The sequence below is a fragment of the Berghia stephanieae genome, chromosome 3 (assembly GCF_034508935.2).
Source record: "Berghia stephanieae isolate SIO BIC M18660-M18661 chromosome 3, UCSD_Bste_1.3, whole genome shotgun sequence".
Taxonomy (NCBI): Eukaryota; Metazoa; Mollusca; class Gastropoda; order Nudibranchia; family Aeolidiidae; genus Berghia; species Berghia stephanieae.
The window spans coordinates 21,912,208-21,932,486 of NC_088362.1; the positions used below are offsets into that span (position 1 = coordinate 21,912,208).

General features: G+C 37.0%; 1 protein-coding gene across 1 annotated transcript in view; it reads right to left on the reverse strand.

Moving 5' to 3' along the window:
• Nucleotides 1-1,966: 1,966 nt before the first annotated feature.
• The window catches only part of LOC144967332 (leucine-rich repeat and WD repeat-containing protein 1-like), a 38,335-nt gene continuing 20,022 nt past the window's right edge, over nt 1,967-20,279 (reverse strand). The window contains exons 7-14 of the mRNA XM_078904425.1: nt 16,502-16,574; nt 14,679-14,846; nt 12,306-12,388; nt 11,374-11,529; nt 10,395-10,507; nt 9,012-9,074; nt 7,490-7,612; nt 1,967-4,566 (exon numbers count right to left, since the gene is read on the reverse strand). Coding sequence (XP_078760551.1) covers nt 7,499-7,612; nt 9,012-9,074; nt 10,395-10,507; nt 11,374-11,529; nt 12,306-12,388; nt 14,679-14,846; nt 16,502-16,574 — 770 coding nt within the window. The 3' untranslated portion in view covers nt 1,967-4,566; nt 7,490-7,498. The remainder of the gene's footprint in view (nt 4,567-7,489; nt 7,613-9,011; nt 9,075-10,394; nt 10,508-11,373; nt 11,530-12,305; nt 12,389-14,678; nt 14,847-16,501; nt 16,575-20,279) is intronic.

The window sequence follows — 20,279 nt, forward strand, 5'->3', positions numbered from 1 at the left end:
GAGATAGAAGCAGAGGATCGTGGACGTTTGTAATTTTAAGCTTTTTCCTTCTGTTCAAAAATGCTACTTTCCGCGGGGTTAGATTGACAGTTATACAGTTGCCTTTCAACAAAGGTCCTTGACGTTTGGTTCTCTCAGTGTTAGATTCTTGTTTCTACTTCTGTGCGGCATTGCGGTCTAGTGATATGACCCTCGCCTTCGGATCGGAAGATCCTGGGTTTGAATTCCGAGCGGCGCATAGTTGAGTCCTTGGAAAAGGCTCTTTACTCACATTTTCTCACCGTACTCAGATATAAAATGAATACCTGGCCGTTAACAGCGTTTTCTCTGGCAGAAAAAAATGGAAATATCGCTTAACATGCGCCATGTCTCTTTCTACATGTTACGTGTTGTTGTTGGTCAGGGACCCTTTGTAAAGCGCTACTATGGATGTAGTTTATTATTTTTTTATAACCTACTTTAGGCCTGGGGAGGGGGGGTCCCGATAGCTCATTTGGTAGAGCACTCGCTTCACACACAAAGGGACCGTGATCAATCTCAGGTGCAGTCAAGATTTCTTCTGATCCCCCTGTCCACCCAGCAGTGATTGGGTAACTGGGTCTGCTATATCTGGCGGAAAGTACTTTGTGATAGACTAGGGCGTCTTATCCAAACGATAGCAAGTCATTGCTATTGTCCGTTTCACATTATAGAAACCGGGATAAAGTCCGGCTCCATGAGCCGATTGGCTCTAAAGAATTACTTTAGCTCAGCTTTTGTTTTTCTGTCATCGGTTTTTCCTTTAAACCCAACTTTGGAACTTCCAATATAACACTGAATAGAGGTGGTGGTTCACATTTACAGATGTACATTTTTTTTTGTTTGTTTGTTGATTTAGGTCTCTTCCAACACAATTGAGGTTATATGAGAGACCGCTGAAACAAAAAAACAAGCAATCTAACAAAAATAGTACAAATGTAAATCAAAATCATAACCTAAATTATAAATAACCAAGAACAAACAGGCAGAAGATTTACAGAAAAAAAAATATCCCATGTCAAAAATACAATCACAAACGAAAGAAGCAAGATAGGCTAGTAAAGAGAAGAAGAAACGACATCACTATCGGATCGTACACCCATGCGAACATCATAGGTATATGATTCAAGGGTGATGCTCCCATCCAACCACCCGCACAGATGTACATTGATAATAGAAATTCTAATAGCTTTGAACACACCATCTATCTGTAGACAGTGCCGCCTCTGCAGATGTTGCTAAATTTGATTGGAAAATATGTGTTGAAATGACGTCACCCCTTCATTAGATGTGCACTTACGTTAAATAGTGTGTAGAAAGTGTGTATTAGTATTAGTCAAGTTTTTGATTAGATTCCGGATTGAAATGCAAGACATATGACTTAGATCGAACAGAAAAGGTATCTGGAATAAAAGGATACTTATTTTTAACAAATCAGAAGATTCTAAATCTCAAAAACACCGACTTTTCCCGGAGGGTGTCGAAATTAGGGTCACCGGATCACCCCTTAAAATTTTACAAAATCAAAATGGCGGGTGTTGAAGCGGATTTCATGAACCAAAAGTTTACCCAAGGAAAAAAAAAAAAAAATTCCATCCGTTTTTTAATCGGAAAATAGGTGAATCTGAATCAGAAATAAAATTTACCAGGGGTTAAGAAGACATCACTGTTTTTGTGTCCGAAAACATAAATTTAGGTGAAAAACAGGCTTGAAAGCAGTCTCTCCAAGAGTGTCGACTATAGGGCCAGTTTCGAAATTCGGGCCCCCTGACTTCGTCCTGACCTGGCCCAATAGCGCTTCTTTTCTCTTAAACTCCTTGAAATCATAACAAAGATGACCTTCATGGCAAACTCCAACCCATTTGTATTACTTGGTCTGCTGTTACTGTTAAAAATTCTAATGAATTTAACATAAAAGTAAAAGACAATAAGTCAACACTATCACACGTGTGTTGATCAGACTTTATTCATTAACATACACACATATTACACAAATCTCAGTCATGCACAATAATAAATATAACAGCTTAAAAAACATAACACAATACTAAGCACAAAACGTTTCAAGCCCAAACCTTTCTTCTAATAAAAACACAAACGGGAAATATGATTGCGCAAAGAAATAAATTGAATCCTTCGGTTGCTAAGAGGATAACTGGAAAAAAATATAAAGCTGGATTGCTCAGTGGCTAGTGTGACTACTTGCCTCCCTCCCTCCTTCTCTCTCTCTGTGTCAGGCAGAGGGTGTCATAACAATTGGATTCTGAGTTTGGCTCTGACACCATGGTATTTTTATTCCGTTTTCATTTGGCAATTCTCTATACTCTATATTCTTCATCATTATTGATATAATGTACCCACTCCAGAATTTTTTTACTGCATTTATAACAAATCTATTTGACATACTGCTTCTGTTGCCTTTCTTATTTTCTTTAGTTTCTAAGACTTCTGATACGTTCTTCTTCATTAGAGTCAACAGAGCTTTTCCCCCATGAACTACAAAGGAATGAAACAAACTGCCAGATTAATAGTGACAGCACAAAGTCGTGAACAATTCCTGGCTGCTCTGAGCACATACAACATGGCCGTGCAGCGCTTGTCGCAAACATGCAAACATGACGGCATTTGCTGCCCGAATGAAGAAGAGGATTTTCGCTTTATATTCAGTTATTGAGCTTGCTCATATTATTCAGTACATTTCAAATAGATCACTATTCATTCATATTTCTACCTGTATATTTAACAGCCCTATCGCATTTATTTCACATACTATAATACATTTGCGTATTGATTTCACATACTATGATGATACATTTGCATCTTATTTATGAATGGCAATATTATAGAGATCATCATTCCTTGGGAAAGATATTTTACACTATGACGATATAGACTCTGACTACACAGAGCGCTGATCCCATCTTTCTCTTCCACCCACCTATTTCTTAATGCTCCAAAATTCATCAAATATTTCAAAGTCCACCTATTCAAGCACCTTATAGCACCGAACACTACAATTTGTTTATGTTTGTTTGCTTTTAAGGGTTTTATTGCACGCTTGCGACACATTTAGGTCATTTCAGCACCAGTATACAAGAAAATACAATAGTAAAATAATTATAGATTTACAAGTAAAGGTACCCAAGAAAAAGTAAAGACAAAGAGACCGGTTCAAAAAGCGAACAGATGTAGATTCCAAGAGCACACTATCAGTGAAGTTTGAAATAACTTAAAAGTCTCATACAGACATAAGCACAGGATCCCACTAAGAGGAATACACTCAAATGGTTACAAACCATTAATATATTAAAAAAAAACAAAAAATACCATCTTCCAAAACTAATACCACACATTTGACTATTTCCCATTCAGCCAAAGACGCTGGCAAGGGCCAGAACAAAACCAAGTGATCCCATTCCAAAACAATGACAAAAAGCTACTCAGAAAACAGAAATAGGGGGATAGAAGAAACAGCAAGTGAACTCCTGCCCACAACGGGAGGTCAAAAGACCCCACCCATCATCATTCCTTAGGAAAGATATTTTACACTATGATCATACAGACTACACAGAGCTTTGATCCCATCTTTCAACTCCGCCCACCTATTTCTTTATGCTCCAAAATTCATCCATTATTTCAAAGTCCACCTATTCAAGTACCAGCGCCCTCTTAGCAACCAAATACTATAATATGTTTTGCACTCTTATTTCACAGATTAGACGTCCTAGGACTTCTCTGATGCCGTTAATCTGGATTTAACTGTTTTTGTTTTTAGCTGAAGAAGGGTTTTCAGCCCAAAATATTCCATGATTAGTATTTTGTTTTGTTTTTCGAAGCTGTTATATTCATTTTTTGTACAGTTTTACAATCCACAACTTCTATCAGCTTAGTATTCACTTTTACACAGATCTTACCATTTAAAAAAAAAAAAATGGATGAAATTAAATTGTTTCAATCTGTCCATCAAAATGACAATGATTTTAAAATACTGATGTAAACTGATTAAAATTCAGAAATTAAATCTCTAAAACAAGCATTGGATAAAATGTTTACACGACGTCTAAAAACATGTAACACAATAGGTCTACTCCGGGTAATCGGGTAATCACAACTTGGTTCATCACAACCTTTTCCAAGAAGCAGAATTAATTCTATACAAAAGTCACTGGTTAATTGCAACGAATTTTCGACCTCAAAAGTGGAAAAGTCAAGAAATCAATCAAAATCTCATGATTAAACTTCATAATTTTATCCGAAATCAACCAAAATTGCCGCAGCCATGTAAGGTCCCAAGCCTGAGTAAACTCAGTGGGAACATGTTGCAATGGTGGACAGGAAACTCAACTTCAGTTAAATGCAATTTTGGTTAATCGCAACATTTTTGTGAGGTACTGCGATTATCCGGAGTGGACTGTAATAAGAATAATAATATATAATAAATAAAATCTCATCACCACCATCCCCTCCCCCCTTTTCTCAACATCCCCCCATCTTTTTCTTTTCATCCCTCCGTGATAGTGATGTGATGCTCCTTGACGATACATTGACCTGAAATTTCAAAAATAAAATTACAATTATGGTGACAATGACTCTGATATTGATGATGATGATGTTAAAGAGGAGGAAGAGAAGGTGTTGGTGGAGATGAGGGAATAAAATAAGTGAACAAGGCTGACAAAAGATTAGACAGATCTATGTAAAAGTAAAACCTGCTGCCTAAAACATATTTATAATTAAATAAATCATGCCCTTCCATGATAATCATCAGGAAACATCACAAAATCATCTAGAATAAATAATTAATCACAAGCAAACCAATGTCTTCCATTCTATATTCAGATTTAGTGTTATAGTAACTTGAGATTCATAGAGAGTGACGCATTCAGGTTGCCAAAGATCTATAGATAGTATGCAGATGACGTCACTCATGCCTTTGTTATTGTTTTTGCCATCCGCGTTTGTGAGTTGTTCTCACTAAACTGTATTAACCAGACTATAAAAGTTCATGGTTACACAGAGTTTGTGTGTTGGTCCGTTATACTTCCGGATGGCAATGTTGTGAACTCCTTGGCCAAGCGCATTCTATCTATATGAAGTGAGGCATTCAGGTTGCCAGAGATCCAAAATAGAGTGAATCATTCAGATTGCTTTTTTGTTTGTTTGTTGCTTTAGGTCTCTTCCAACACAATTGAGGTTATATGAGAGACCGCTGAAACAAAAAAACAAGCAATCTAACAAAAATAGTACAAATGTAAATCAAAATCATAACCTAAAGATATCATAAGTTAAATTATAAATAACCAAGAACAAACAGGCAGAAGATTTACAGAGAAAAAAAATATCCCCTGTCAAAAATACAATCACAAACCAAAGAAGCAGGATAGGCTAGTAAAGAGAAGAAGAAACGACATCACTATCGGATCGTACACCCATGCGAACATCATAGGTATATGATTCAAGGGTGATGCTCCCATCCAACCACCCGCATTCAGATTGCCAAAGATCTATATGAAGTGAGGCATTCAGGTTGCCAGAGATCCAAATAGAGTGAATCATTCATATTGCCAAAGATCTATATGAAGTGAGGCATTCAGGTTGCCAGAGATCCAAAGAGTGAATCATTCAGATTTCCAAAGATCTATATGAAGTGAGGCATTCAGGTTGCCAGAGACCCATAGGGTAAAAAGACATTCAGATTGGGAGAGATCCATATGGGTTGAGACATTCACTTTGCCAGATATCCATGTAGGGTGAGACATTCCAGTTCCCCCGGGTCATCCTGAAACGGCTATCAACTTCCATATCAAGACAGCCCACCTTGTTTGTTTTTAAGGGTTTTACGGTACTTGCAACACATTTAGGTCATATCAGCGCCAGTAAAAAGGATGAAAATTGGATAGTTAAAAACCTTCTAGAAGTACAATTACTTTTAAAGTAAGACAAAGAGGAAATGGGGAAAAGATGTAGATTCCAAGAGCATACTATCAGTGTACTTAGTTTGAGATTACCTTAATGTTTCACCCAGACCCCAGCACAAGATCCCACTAAGAGGTATACACTCAAATGTTTAGAAATCATATGTTAAAAATAAAAAAAATAACTACATAACAGAGAGATGATTTACAAGGAAGAAAAAATATCATCTCCCAAAACTATAACTATACATTCAACTGTTTCCCTCCCAGCCAAGGACCCCGGCCAGGGTCAGGACAAAACTTAGTAATCTCATTCCAAGACAAAGACAGAAAGCAATTGAAAAACAGATACAAGGAGACACAGCAAGTACCTCCCTGCCCACTATGGAAGGTTGGGAACCCCAACCAGGCCTCAAAAGTTCTTTAGAGGACAGACATGTAATGTTAATGACACAGGACATACTTCTAAGTGTACAATACGATTTGTGCAGCAACAGAACTTCATATATCCCTTCCTAAGATGACCAAACCATTGTAGTGCTTTTACATGAATTCTGCATATTAATTATCAATCAATCATCCATTTCACACTTATTTTTGTATCAGATACTTAGTGCTAGAAGAATTGTTCCATTTTACCTTTAAATCATCATGCAATAATATACTTGGCAAAAAAAAAAAAAAAAAATTATATTAAGCTGCTAGGAGCTGTGGACAGTAATAAGTAATAAACAAAAAAGAACAAAATACCAAACACAGAACATTTCGGGCTCGAAACCCTTCTTCGGCCAACAAAAAACAAATAAAAACATAAATACATTACTAAAAAAAAACAAAAAAACAGAGCAACGACAAAGAAATATTCCATATGCCCTCTCAGTAGAAGAGATACAAGTTTTTTCTTCGACAGAAAGGACGAACCGAATATTTCTGTTTGGATTTTTCTTCCGCCGAGAGGCTATACTGAATATTTCTCTGTCAAAGCACTGGCTTTTCAGTAATGTATTTATGTTTTTGTATTGTTTTTTTTTTTGTTAGCTGAAGAAGGGTTTTGAACCCAAAACGTTCCGTAATTGGTATTTTGTTCTTATTTGAAGCTGTTATATTCATTTTTGTTGATTACTTTTCACAAAAAAATAAACATCACTTTTTTAAAACTATACTAAAATTTGTAACCAAAAAAAATAAAAAATTGAAAAATAAAATATTTCTGCAAGGGAATAGATTTTATGAGAAGATAGAAAGAATAAATATTATCCCACCCTAAATCTTCCGCAGCTTTGTCCACCATTTATTTTTTGTTTGGTAAAATGTGATTACAAAGGCTTTTTTTTTTTTTTCACTGGCTGTCTTCGAACCTACAAAGTGGCCCAATTGTTAACAATCTTCCCACCCTCCCTCCTCCTCCACCGCCACCAGAAAAAAAATCTCGACTGAACCCGGGATCGATCTTGGCCCCTTTACGTGTGAAGCGAATGCTCTACCAACTGAGCTATTGAGATCCCCATAAAAAAAAATCACTTTAATAATTTATATTGATATGTCACACAACTCACTGGTTGTAATTATGAATGTTCCTCTTCCTCCTCCCTTTTCCAAATGCACACGAGATTATTGTCTGTCCCTCCTGTCACAAAGCTATGGTCTGAGCTGATGGCCACTGTGTTCACAACTAGTTCCTGAAATAAGAAATAAATTGATGATAAAAACATTGATTAAAAGACGATGACAATGATGAAAATTATAACAAATAAAACAATAATGTCATTATCAACAATAATAATAAATAGCAGATAATTTATGACAGTCTTTTATTTGTTCTAATGTCACAAGTTATATTAAAACCTGTATTACTTTCGATTAGATTTAAATAGAACTCTAGACGTCTAGATACATTTTTTTTTTTTTTTTTTTTTTTTGTTTGTTGCTTTAGGTCTCTTCCAACACAATTGAGGTTATATGAGAGACCGCTGAAACAAAAAACAAGCAATCTAACAAAAATAGTACAAATGTAAATCAAAATCATAACCTAAAGATATCATAAGCTAAATTATAAATAACCAAGAACAAACAGGCAGAAGATTTACAGAAAAAAAATATCCCTTGTCAAAAATACAATCACAAACCAAAGAAGCAGGATAGGCTAGTAAAGAGAAGAAGAAACGACATCACTATCGGATCGTACACCCATGCGAATACATTTTTTTTTTTTTTTTTTTACAATGCTGAAGGAGAAACAAACGCCAATCATAACCCCATGTCAAAAGAGTGCCAGAGCATTATGAGACGGAAACTGAAACAAAATACTCATGCATTTGAAATTGAACCAAGAACTACGGATGATTCGGATTTTACTCCACCTCACCACCAAGACTCAAGGTCAAATTGCCAAGCAGTCCTACTAAAGTAGACTATGTAGGATTGTGGTATGACACCCGCCATCCGATCCAAAGGTCCAGGTTTCCGAGTCCCGCTCTTAGCATCACATTGTTGAGTCCTTGGAAAAGACGTTCTCTCATGATACTCAGGTGTAAATTGCGTACATGGCCGTTTACAGCATTGCCTCGTCGGCTAACTGATATCCTGTCTCTTCCTACATGTTATGTGTTGCTGTTGGCGAGGGACCCCTTGTAAAGCGCTTTGAGCATGTTAAGTGGATATTGCTCTATATAAAAGCTCATGTTTTTTGGGTTTTTTTGTTTTAAGGGGGTAGCATTCAAGGCTTCCAGTTTTCTGGAAAATTAAGTCAATTCAAGACTCAATTTACATTTCTGTGGAGTAACGAGGTTTATTTGGAATCAATGCTCTAAGAAGTGAGAAAAAAAAAAAAAAGACATTTTGTTGTCAAGATGGCGAAAGTCAAGCTTCCATCTCTGTGTAAGATGAAAAGAAAACAAATTCTTGTAGGAACTGCGGAAGAAGAAGAAGAAGAAGAAGAAGAAGAAGAAGAAGAAGAAGAAGAAGAAGAAGAAGAAGAAGAAGAGAAGAAGAAGAAGAAGAAGAAGAAGAAGAAGAAGAAAAAGAAAAAGAAAAAGAAAAAGAAAAAGAAGACGACGAAGAAGAAGAAATTTTTCTCACCTTGCTGGGGTGTGTTTCTGTTGGAAAGTCATTTTTGTTTATGATATTTGGCCATTCCAAAATCTGAGAATAATAATAATAATAATAATAATAATAATAATAATAATAATAAAAATAATAATAATAATAATAATAATAATAAAAATAACAAAATACTTGACAATTAACAGTAACATATGGTTAATGCTTCACTATTACATCCACAGCACAAAGCAATCGTCAGTGATGAAATGGACAATGCACATCCATATTAAAATTTTTAGTGATAACAACAGGCAGACTTGGCAACTCATTGAAACAGTAAAGAGGGGAGAGAGCAGAGTCCAAGGGGAGGGGGGGTTTAAATCATAAAATAAATAGATTTATGATTAACATTCTTACAAATTAACTAGTTTCTTCTCCAAAATGCAAATCTAGATGCCTCGTGAATTGATGGAATAAACTGCAAAAATGTTATGAGAACAATTAAGTATTACAAAACATGGGGGTCCCAATAGCTCAGTCCAGTAGAGCACTTGCTCCACAAGAAAAGGGAACCAGATCGATCCCGGGTGCAGTCGAGACTTTTTTCTGATCCCCTATCCACCTAGCAGTGATTGGGTAGCTGGATCTGGTAGATCTGGTGGAAAGTACTTTGCAATAGACTAGCGTCTTCTTCAAAGGGGAGCAAGCAATTGCTATTGTCCGTTCCATGCTATAGAAATTGGGATTAACTCCACCCCATGAGCCAAATGGCTCTGAAAGACTACTGGGGGGGGGGGGAGGAAATATAAAATTACAAGACATAAATATCTCAAGACGACCATTTCTGAGGGTTTTCCTATGCACCACATAAATTGTGTTTATTTTACTTGTATTAGCTTAATATCTTTTATGGAAGTCTAGAGACCTGCAAATCAATTATTAAAACAAGACAATGATAGTTGACTTTCCTTCCTTTAAGAAGTTAATGCATTCTACCTCATTACAAAAAAACATTTAGGAACCACAGTTCTTAAAATCAAATTATACTGTACCACAATTTGAGTCTCTGGATGGATTCACCTTTATACAGTAAGTGATCTCAGATTTTTAGTATGCATGACTAAATTGCAAATTCTAAAATATATTTTTTTGGAAACCTTTAGATTCAGATTACTATCAACAATTATGCCTCATTATAGAATTTTTTCTGAAAAGTGTGTGTCCGAGAGTACAAACAGTAAGGCACAGGCAATGTTGTGCAACATTATTCCATCCATACGAGCTCTTTGTGATTCAGATTTACGGCAAATGAGGGTAAAGATATTCTAAGAGACCTGGTGATTATACTTTTGATCCAACCTCCAAAACTCCCCACTCCTACACTTATTGATTAGTGACTGCTATGAAAAATGTACTTACAGTGGAGGCATCCCAAAGACTGTCCTCTTCCTCGGATACTTTTTTCTTATCCACGATGGATTTGATGTTATACAACAACAAGTTGCCCTGGTCATCACCAACTCCCAACATACCTGTCAATATCGTGTGTAGGATATTTTTAATTTTATTTTAAAGGAATCAATAAAAGGTTAACTTTCCATAAGAAAATGGGAAACGATTTACTTAAAGGACAGAATTGAAAATCATGGTTTCAGAAGGAAAGTGGATTCACTTGACTGAGGGCACAAAGCTTGAGCTTTCTAGGAGGATCTAAGAACAAGTTCCCCATAAAATTTGTTAATACATAATGAAAAAAAAAAACGGCATTCTTTTATACTTTCAGAATCGTATTATATGGAATTACACACTTTAAGCACTCATTATTCACAACTAAACTAGTTTTCACAGTAATCATGATGATTATACAATATGAATTTAATTTTTTTTTTTTTTAAATTATGATGGTTTTAGTGGTGTTGGACAATGATGATGATGATGATGCTGTCTAAAAACCTTTTATTATTATCATTATAATTATTATTATAGCAGGCTATAGGTAGGAGTTGATATAATGCTTAATTACTTGTATAGATTTAACTGCACATGCAACAATCATGGGTTATTTAAGCGCAAGGAAAAGTAGGATGACAGGTTTAGAAAAAAGGGGGAACTTTGAGACGTATATGATAGAATAAATGTACTTCTGTGACAAAAATCATGGCATCACTTCGATTTTTGTCGAATATGAATAAAGATTTGTACTACTAGTAACAATGTCTAATACAAAATAAATATATACTAATCAACACAGACAATACAAGATCAGATTCATTCATAATATAAATTGCATATTCACACGAGGCACAACTGACAACTGAGAGATGATTTTAAATTGGAACAAAATCACCTCTCATTAGAGAGAAATTAAAAACCAGCATGATAACAGTGTCCCTCTTACCATTACTAAAACCCAAGTTAAGGTATTTGACATTGTGCTGTGGGTATTTGAGTTTAAGGAGAGGATCAATGGGTACATCCCTGGTTGAGCCAAGTCTAGCAAGGTGTTTGGAAAGGTCCCATATGAGGATCTCACCTGATCCCACTTGCTTCGTTGCTGGAAAGAAATAAAAATATAATTAAATTTTTTTTTTTTAAAGTGTGATATGAAAATAAAGAACTTAACAACCGGAGAACGCTGAAAATTATTATTTTTCTAAAACTACTTTCCTCTTAACTGGGGTTTTTTTCTTTTCATTCTTATGGAGGGTAATAGATTTTTATTGAAAGAATATTATTCAGTACTTTTAAGTGAATATCTAATGGTCTTTATTTGAATCACTTTTTCAATACAATTTTTAAAAAAGTAATATTAAAGACATCAAATAGACAATTTATATATGCTCCAACTCATTTTCTTGGCCGTTTTCTTACCAGGAACCCCAGTCACTAATTCACAGGCCTCATTGTGCTAAGATATGAATTCCATTTATGTTCAATCATTTCTTAGAAGATAGCATTAGAAATCAAAAGTTTAATGTACAATATCAATAAATGTGATAATATCAACAATAATAAAGGAAAATGAATATAACAGCTTCAAAAAAGAACAAAATACCAAACACGGAACGTTTCGGGCTCAAACATCTTCTTCAGCCACCAACAAAATACATTAAAGACATAAATACATTACTAAATTCCAGATAGACGACAGAGATATTTTTAGGTCCTCTCTGTAGAAAAATCTTGGGAAAAAAATCTTCTGTGTTTGGTATTTTGTTCTTTTTTGAAGCTGTTATATTCAATTTTGTTTATTACTTTTTACAGTCCACAGCTTCTAGCAGCCTAGGATCACTTTAACATCAACAGACTTGATTCACTATATACAATTACCTATCAAATCATTTGGTAATCTGATTAACCCATCAACTGTTGTAGTTTTGGATTTCGGATGCTGGAAATAAATATCGGGTTTTCTGGAGGAGGGAGAAGGAGAAATAAATGAAAATAAATGTCCATTCAAATTTTCATTCGCTTTTACACTTTAGCTCTTTACAAACTGGTTCACATTTGCATTAACATCATAGCTTCCAGTTTTGAACAAGAAAGATTTTGGCTTCTAGTCATATCGTCATTGATTTCACATACTAACATTTGATCACTTTAATATTTTGTATGCATTTTATAAAACAACTGGAAATAACTAGCGGGTAGGGGATAAATTACAGTTTTAGGACAAACAACTGTATGTAAAATTTTCATTACTATGAATTGTGTCAATACCTTTTTTCCTGATATGATAGTATTTGAAACTTGTTTTATGTTTTTAAGGGTTTTATGGCGCTTGCAACACATTTAGGTTATATCAGCGCCAGTAAAAAGGAAGAAAATGGGATAGTAAAAAGTTCTAGAATTACAATTAAAGCACCCAAGAAAAAGCAAGACACAGGGGGTAACTGGGAACAAATAGGAATCAGATGCAGATTCCAAGAACACACCACCAATGTACCTAGTTTGAGATCACCTATAAGTCTCATCTGGACACAAGCACAAAATCCAACAAAGAGGAATACACTCAAATGCTTATATTACACAATAAAAATAGCAAATATAATAATAATACATAACAGAGAGATGATTTACAAAGAAAAACATATCATCTCCCAAAACAATAACTATGCATTTGACTGTTTCCCTTCCAGTCAGGACTCCGGCCAGGGCCAGGACAAAACCAAGTAATCTCATTCCAAGACAAAGACAGAAAGCATGTTGGAAAACAGATATAAGGGAATAGAAGACACAGTATGTACCCCCCTGCCCACTATGGGAGGTCAGGAACCCCACCCAGTATTTGAAACATCGCTTACTTGAAATCAACAGTGACAGCAATGTAATTTCAGCTTCCTAGAAAATTGTGAGGTCAGCGCTTACTACATAAATATTTTAAGAAACAATTTGTGTGGTGGCACAGTAAAATCAGGTATAAGACAATGTCAAAGACCTGAAGTCAATTATCTTACTTTTCTTGTTTCTCTTGTCTGTCTTCTCCGCTAATTAAAATTTTCTATTAATCTTGAGTCATTCTCTCCATCCAGCCTCTATCACATCTCTTTTCTTCAAATTTGTGACAAGTGCATCATTTGGTTACATCACCCATAATTTTGTGTGACGACACTGTGGTCTTACATCCCGAATTTATGTATATTTAATATGATGTCCTCATGGTTTCCCATTGGCCCACTAGAGAATTTGATTGTTGCCTGTGGTACCTCTCGATCATCTTTATAGGTTGATGGACATGCTTCTAAGTCTTCACCCTTTTCCAAGACTATTTGTGATGAGAACTTCCCGAGTCTATACCTTCCTACTAGCAAAAAGAAATTTTTTTTAGTACGTTAATCGTGTTTTAAAATATTGTTAAATGAGACAGCCATTTACATTTACTTTTATTTCTCATTCATTTTTACATTTTATTTCCTATAAGATTTTCTATTTCCGAGAAAATCATAAAGAAAATTATAAAATAGCTATTCCCTAATTTTTTTTAAATTGAGAGTAGGGGGGAAACCCTCTGTCTCATTGGTTGGTTTGTCTTTCCTTTCCACAATTAATATATATTCTTAACTCGCATTTTAACTGTAGAGGCATATGACTGTGTACAAGAATATGAAAGATTGATTATTCTCTTTACTCAATATGTTAATTACTTTTTATTCATAACTTGACTTTCGGTATTCCCCTCTGCTTCCTGAAAATCACCCTCTTGACTTTAATAATCATCTTTTGGAAGTAGCTATTATTCCATTTCATAAGATCTCCTGGGAAAAGCTCCATAAAGCTGATTCAACCTAGACTTGCTTTGTCCATTACATTTCTTCTATTGCATCATAGAACTCAGGTACAATTGATTAATATGGCCGAGTGTATATTGGTTTTTTTCTGTGTTATAAGAAAAAAATATAGACAGGGATTTAGACAGATGATTTTGGGCCAAAATCTCTAAATTAAGTTAACTTTTTCACAATGGTCCTCAATTATCAATCTTTCAATCTGTGCTTTGCTTTTGTCAAAACGTCATGTGCGTTCTCACAGACTGACTAAAATTCTGGTTTAAAACTTGAATTGTCTGACCATCCTAGTAAATCATTCCTCAGTTCCACCAATAAAAACTAGAGTAATATACTGTCATTGTCGTCATTAGGTTGGAAATCTTGCTCTGTTCAACAACCAAACCACAAAACTTTCAATATTATCACGACTACTCACTCAATAACTTTTGCTCTTCTGGTTGGAGTAAGGGATGGTGGGGTATCTGCAACTTGCCATCCTACACAGCCCCTTTCAGCACCAGCTATTAACATGGAGTTAGTCTCACTGAATTCCAGATTCAAAGCATCTCCCACGGAATCCTGTACAGAGATCTTCAAGAGGGGTCTGAGGCAATGAAACAATAAGCAAAATTATTTGTGAGCACATGTGAGCACAATTTTATAGGGTATATGCATAGGGTAACTGACTTTTATATTTTCTTAATGTATAGAGCTTTAAAAATTGAGCAATATCCACTAAATGTACTCAAAGCGCTTTACAAAGGGTCCCTGACCAACAGTAACACGTAACATGTAGAACGAGACATAATGCCTGTTAGGCCATATTACAATTTTTTCCAACAGAGACAACGCTGTTGACGGCCAGATCCTCATTTTACATCTGTGTGAGAGAATGTGAGGAAAGAGTCCTTTCCAAGGACTCAACTATGCGCAGAGCGAGGCTCGAACCCAGGACCTTCCGATCCGAAAGCGTCATACCACAAGACCACATAGCCGCTCGACGTATAGAGTGAGAACAGACCAATGATTTCCATCTTGTGCTTTGGCTCTGAGTCTCTGAAAAATCGCACGTGTTGTCCAGAAGTCGCTTCAAATCATTGTTGAGAATGACTGGAAGAGTTGTTGGCCTATCTATGTTTCGTTTTTCAACTTAGAACAATAATGACATGGATTTGTTGGTAAAAATGTCAGAATGTCATATCCATCGAACCTGCAACATTTGAATTGAGAATTGTAATTGGCCACATGTGTTTTATCAAGTGATTTGCAGGCTGAGTAACTTTTCCTCAACAAATTTCTGGAATTTTTTTCCCCCAATAAATCTGAAATCTAAATATCTGACGATGATGATGATGATTATTATCATTATTATTATATTGTTATTATTATTATTATTAATATCATTAAGATGAAACCCACTCTTTTAAATGCCTGGTAAGGTGAAGATGCTTGATTACAACTTTGTCACACTTTGGAAGCCTTTCAAAATCAGATTTTTAAACCTGGTTTGTTTGTTTTGTTTTTTTTAAATAAAATGCTCACAACTTCATACAAAAAAAAATATCCGTTTTGCTTCAAACAGAAATAAAAATGCCCAGGAGACATAGTGCTTTCAAAATATGCACACACATCACAACAAAAAAAAAATGGAATTTGGAAAATGTTTACCTTGTGAGAGATTTTCTCAGGCACCATCACATGTGTTTAGATGGTCAAAAGGGCCACCTTTTTGTTTAATAGCTCAAGATCTCCAGTTTCCAATGTGTTGTAATTATTTCCCAGATCTTCAGTAATTTTTTCTTAATCTCAATAAACAGTCAATGAAAAATTATCATTCCATTTTCATTACATAATAATCCGTTGAATTCAAATCCAGAAATTATGGTGACCATTAGTTTGTTATATGGAATGAAAAAAAATAATAATAAAGATGTCGCCCTCATCTACTTGAAGAATACAATCATCTCTAGAATGAAAGACTGATAATTCTCATCAGTATCTTCACAGATGAGGTAGCAGCTTCTTATGGTGCTCACACTATTATGTTATGACGATCGACCCAATCAGTAAAGTCCCTACCACATCCGATATCCGCGCACCGCCTCGAACTCGCCCGGAAGCTTCGTCACAACACACCGTTCAACTAGATGCTCTGCGGTTTCGGGTTCTAACCCACATCGCACAAGAGGTGAAATCTTTATTACAGATTTTTAAATTTTGGGCATGAGGACAGGACATTCTTTATAAGGATTAACTTACACATAGGTGCTTTGTGGAGCCTTATCTGGTATTCCAATGTCCCAAAGGAAAACAAAACCATCTCTTGATCCACCTTAATGAAGAAAAACAAAGAAGGGCAGGATAAAAATTAATTTACATATAAATTAAAATGTGTCCCCAATACCCATGATTGTCCATCAATATTTCTATGAATAACAACCTACTTTACTATCATAAAATACAATCTAGATTGATATTGTTTGTTTGTTTCTCAGGTTTTTTCGGCGATTGCGACACATTTAGGTCATATCAGTGCCAGTAAAAAGACGATCAAAGCACCCAAGAAAAAATAAGAGAAAGGGGAATTGGTTCAAACAGGGAACAGATGCAGATTCCAAGAGCATAACAACCAGGGCTGGCGAGTCGGAGTCGGAGTCGGTAGGAGTCGGTTGTTTGAGGGTGGAGGCGGAGTCGGAGTCGGTTTTAGAAGTCCCGACTCCGACTCCTTACCACTTTGAGACATTGCATTTTTATGGGTGTGTCTTTTTTACGAAACCCGACGAAACCTGACGAAACCCGACGAATCCTGACAAAGTTATGGGAAGTAGGTGGCAGTGGGGAGTGAACCTAGAACTCAGGGAAGTGTGCACCATTGGGGAGTGAACCTGGGACTGGGTTACGGCGGGTTTCGTAAAAAAGAACTAGTGATTTTTTACAAAACCCGCCGAAACCCAACCATATCCAGCAAAGTTATGGGAAGTAGACAACTGTGGGGAGTGAACCCGAGACTCATGGAAGTGTACACCAGTCGGGAGTGAACCTGAGACTAAGGTTATCGGCCGGTTTCGTAAAAAAGAATTAGTGCTTTATTACGAAACCCGCCGAAACCCGACAATATCCGGCAAAGTTATGGGAGTTTGGCAACAGTGGGAGGTGATCCTGGAGTCAGGGAATTGCACACCAGGAGATGGATAACTGTGGGTATCCGAGCCGAACTATAGGAGTTTGGTACCAGAGGAGAATGAACCTGACACTATAGAAGGTGGGCGCCAGTAGGAGTGAACCTGGGATTCAGGGAATTACACACCAGTGGGGATTTAACCTGGGAATATGTAAAAAAGGATATCAGTGGGAAATAAACATGGGACTAAAGGAGATGGATACCATTGAAATTTGAAGCCGGGTATGAGAGTTTGGTACCAGAGGAGAATGAACCTGACACTATAGGGGGTGGGCGCCAGTGGGGAGTGAACCTGGGACTATGTAAAAAGGATATCAGTAGGAAATAAATCTGGGACTAAAGGGAGATGGATACTATTGGGAGTTGAAGCCAGATTTGGGAGTTGGGTACCAGGGGAGAGAGAAACCTGACACTATAGGAGGCGGGCGCCAGTGGGGAGTGAACCTGGGACTATGTAAAAAGGATATCAGTGGAAATAAACCTGGGACTAAAGTGAGATGAATACCATTGAAAGTTGAAGCCGGATATGAGAGTTTGGTACCAGAGGAGAATGAACCTGACACTAAAGGAGGTGGGCGCCAGTGGGGAGTGAACCTGGGACTATGTAAACAGGTTATTAGTGGGAAATAAACCTGGGACTAAAGGGAGATGGATACCATTGAAAGTTGAAGCCGGATATGAGAGTTTGGTACCAGAGGAGAATGAACCTGACACAATAGGAGGTGGGCGCCAGTGGAGAGTGAACCTGGGACTCAGGGAATTGCACACCAGTGGGGAGTTAACCTGGGAATATGTATAAAGGATATCAGTAGGAAATAAATCTGGGACTAAAGGGAGATGGATACCATTGGGAGTTGAAGCCGGATTTATTTCCCACTGATATCCTTTTTTAGATATTCACAGGTTAACTCCCCACTGGTGTGCAATTCCCTGATTCCCAGGTTCACTCCCCACTGGCGCCCACCTTCTATAGTGTCAGGTTCATTCTCCTCTGGTACCCAACTCCTATAGTTCGGCTCGGATACCCACAGTTATCCATCTCCCACAGTCCGAGGTTAACTCCCAATTGGTGTGCACTTCCCTGAGTCCCAGGTTCACTCCACACTGGCGCCCATCTCCTATAGTGTCAGTTCATTCTCCTCTGGTACTCAACTCCCATATCCGGCTTCAACTTTCAATGGTATCCATCTCCTTTAGTTCCAGGTTTATTTCCCACTGATATCCTTTTTACACAGTCCCAGGTTAACTCCCACTGGTGTGCAATTCCCTGTCTCCCAGGTTCACTCCCCACTGGCGCCCACCTTCTATAGTGTCAGGTTCATTCTCCTCTGGTACCCAACTCCTATAATTCGGCTCGGATACCCACAGTTATCCATCTCCCACAGTCCCAGGTTAACTCCAAATTGGTGTGCACTTCCCTGAGTCCCAGGTTCACTCCACACTGGCGCCCATCTCCTATAGGGTCAGGTTCATTCTCCTCTGGTACTCAACTCCCATATCCAACTATCAACTTTCTATGGTATCCATCTCCCTTTAGTCCCAGGTTTATTTCCCACTGATATCATTTTTACACAGTCCCAGGATCACCCCCACTGTTGTCAAACTCCCATAACTTTGCCGGATATTGTCGGGTTTCGTAATAAAGCACTAATTCTTTTTTACGAAACCCTCCGAAACCGGCCGATAACCTTAGTCTCAGGTTCACTCCCGACTGATGTACACTTCCCTGAGTCTCGGGTTCACTCCCACAGTTGTCTACTTCCCATAACGTTGCTGGATATTGTCGGGTTTCGTAAAAAAGCACTAGTTCTTTTTTACGAAACTCGCCGAAACCCAGTCCCAGGTTCACTCCCCAATGGTGTACACTTCCCTGAGTTCTAGGTTCACTTCCCATAACTTTGTCGGGATTCGGCGGGTTTCGTAAAAAAGACACACCGCATTTTTATATCATTCAATGTGTAATATTTTAGATACTAGATATAGATAGTATCCAGGCCTACAGAATTTGAAAAAAATTACATTGGTATTAGCTAAAGGTGAACTATGCTTCCAAAACCCCCTTTCCTCCCCAACCTTCATGCTCTCGTGCTGTACATTTAAGTTGGCATCAATGCCAATCACCCCGTACCTGACTAGAGGGAGGGTGGGGATGCTGACTCTTCAATGTTAAAGTTAGGTTATTAGAAAGTGGGATAACCATAAGACCATAAGAAGTGACTTTATTTTAGTATAAATGGTTTCAGTTTCAATATTGTCTTAATTTCACTTTTCCCTTTTTGTTGGTCTTAATGACAGTTTTATTCATATCTTAGTTGCAGTTTCCTTTTTGTATAGTTTCAGTTCCTTTTTTGTCCTAGTTTCAAATATGAAGCGGCTTGTATTGTTATAATACATATACTGGGGAAAAGCTAAAAGTAGCTGCGAGTGTTGGTTGCATATTATTACCTATTAATACTATGCTTGAGGAGTCGGAGTCGGAGTCGGAGTCGGTTTCAAGGCTGGAGTCGGAGTCGGTTTAAAAATAACCGACTCCGCCAGCCCTGATTACAACATCAGTGTACTTACTTTGAGATCACCTTTAAGTCTCATCCCGACACCAGCACAGGATCCCACTAAGAGGAACACACTCAAATGTTTACAGAATACATAACTAACAATATCTAACAGAGAGATGAATGACAAAGAAAAATATACCATCTCCCAAAACTATAACTATACTGTTTCCCTCCTAGTCAAGGACTCCAGCCAGGGCTGGCACAAAACTAAGTAATTCCACTTCAAGACAAAGACAGTAAGCAACTCGGAAAACATAAATAAGGGGATAGAAGACACAGTGTGACCTCCTGCCCACTATGG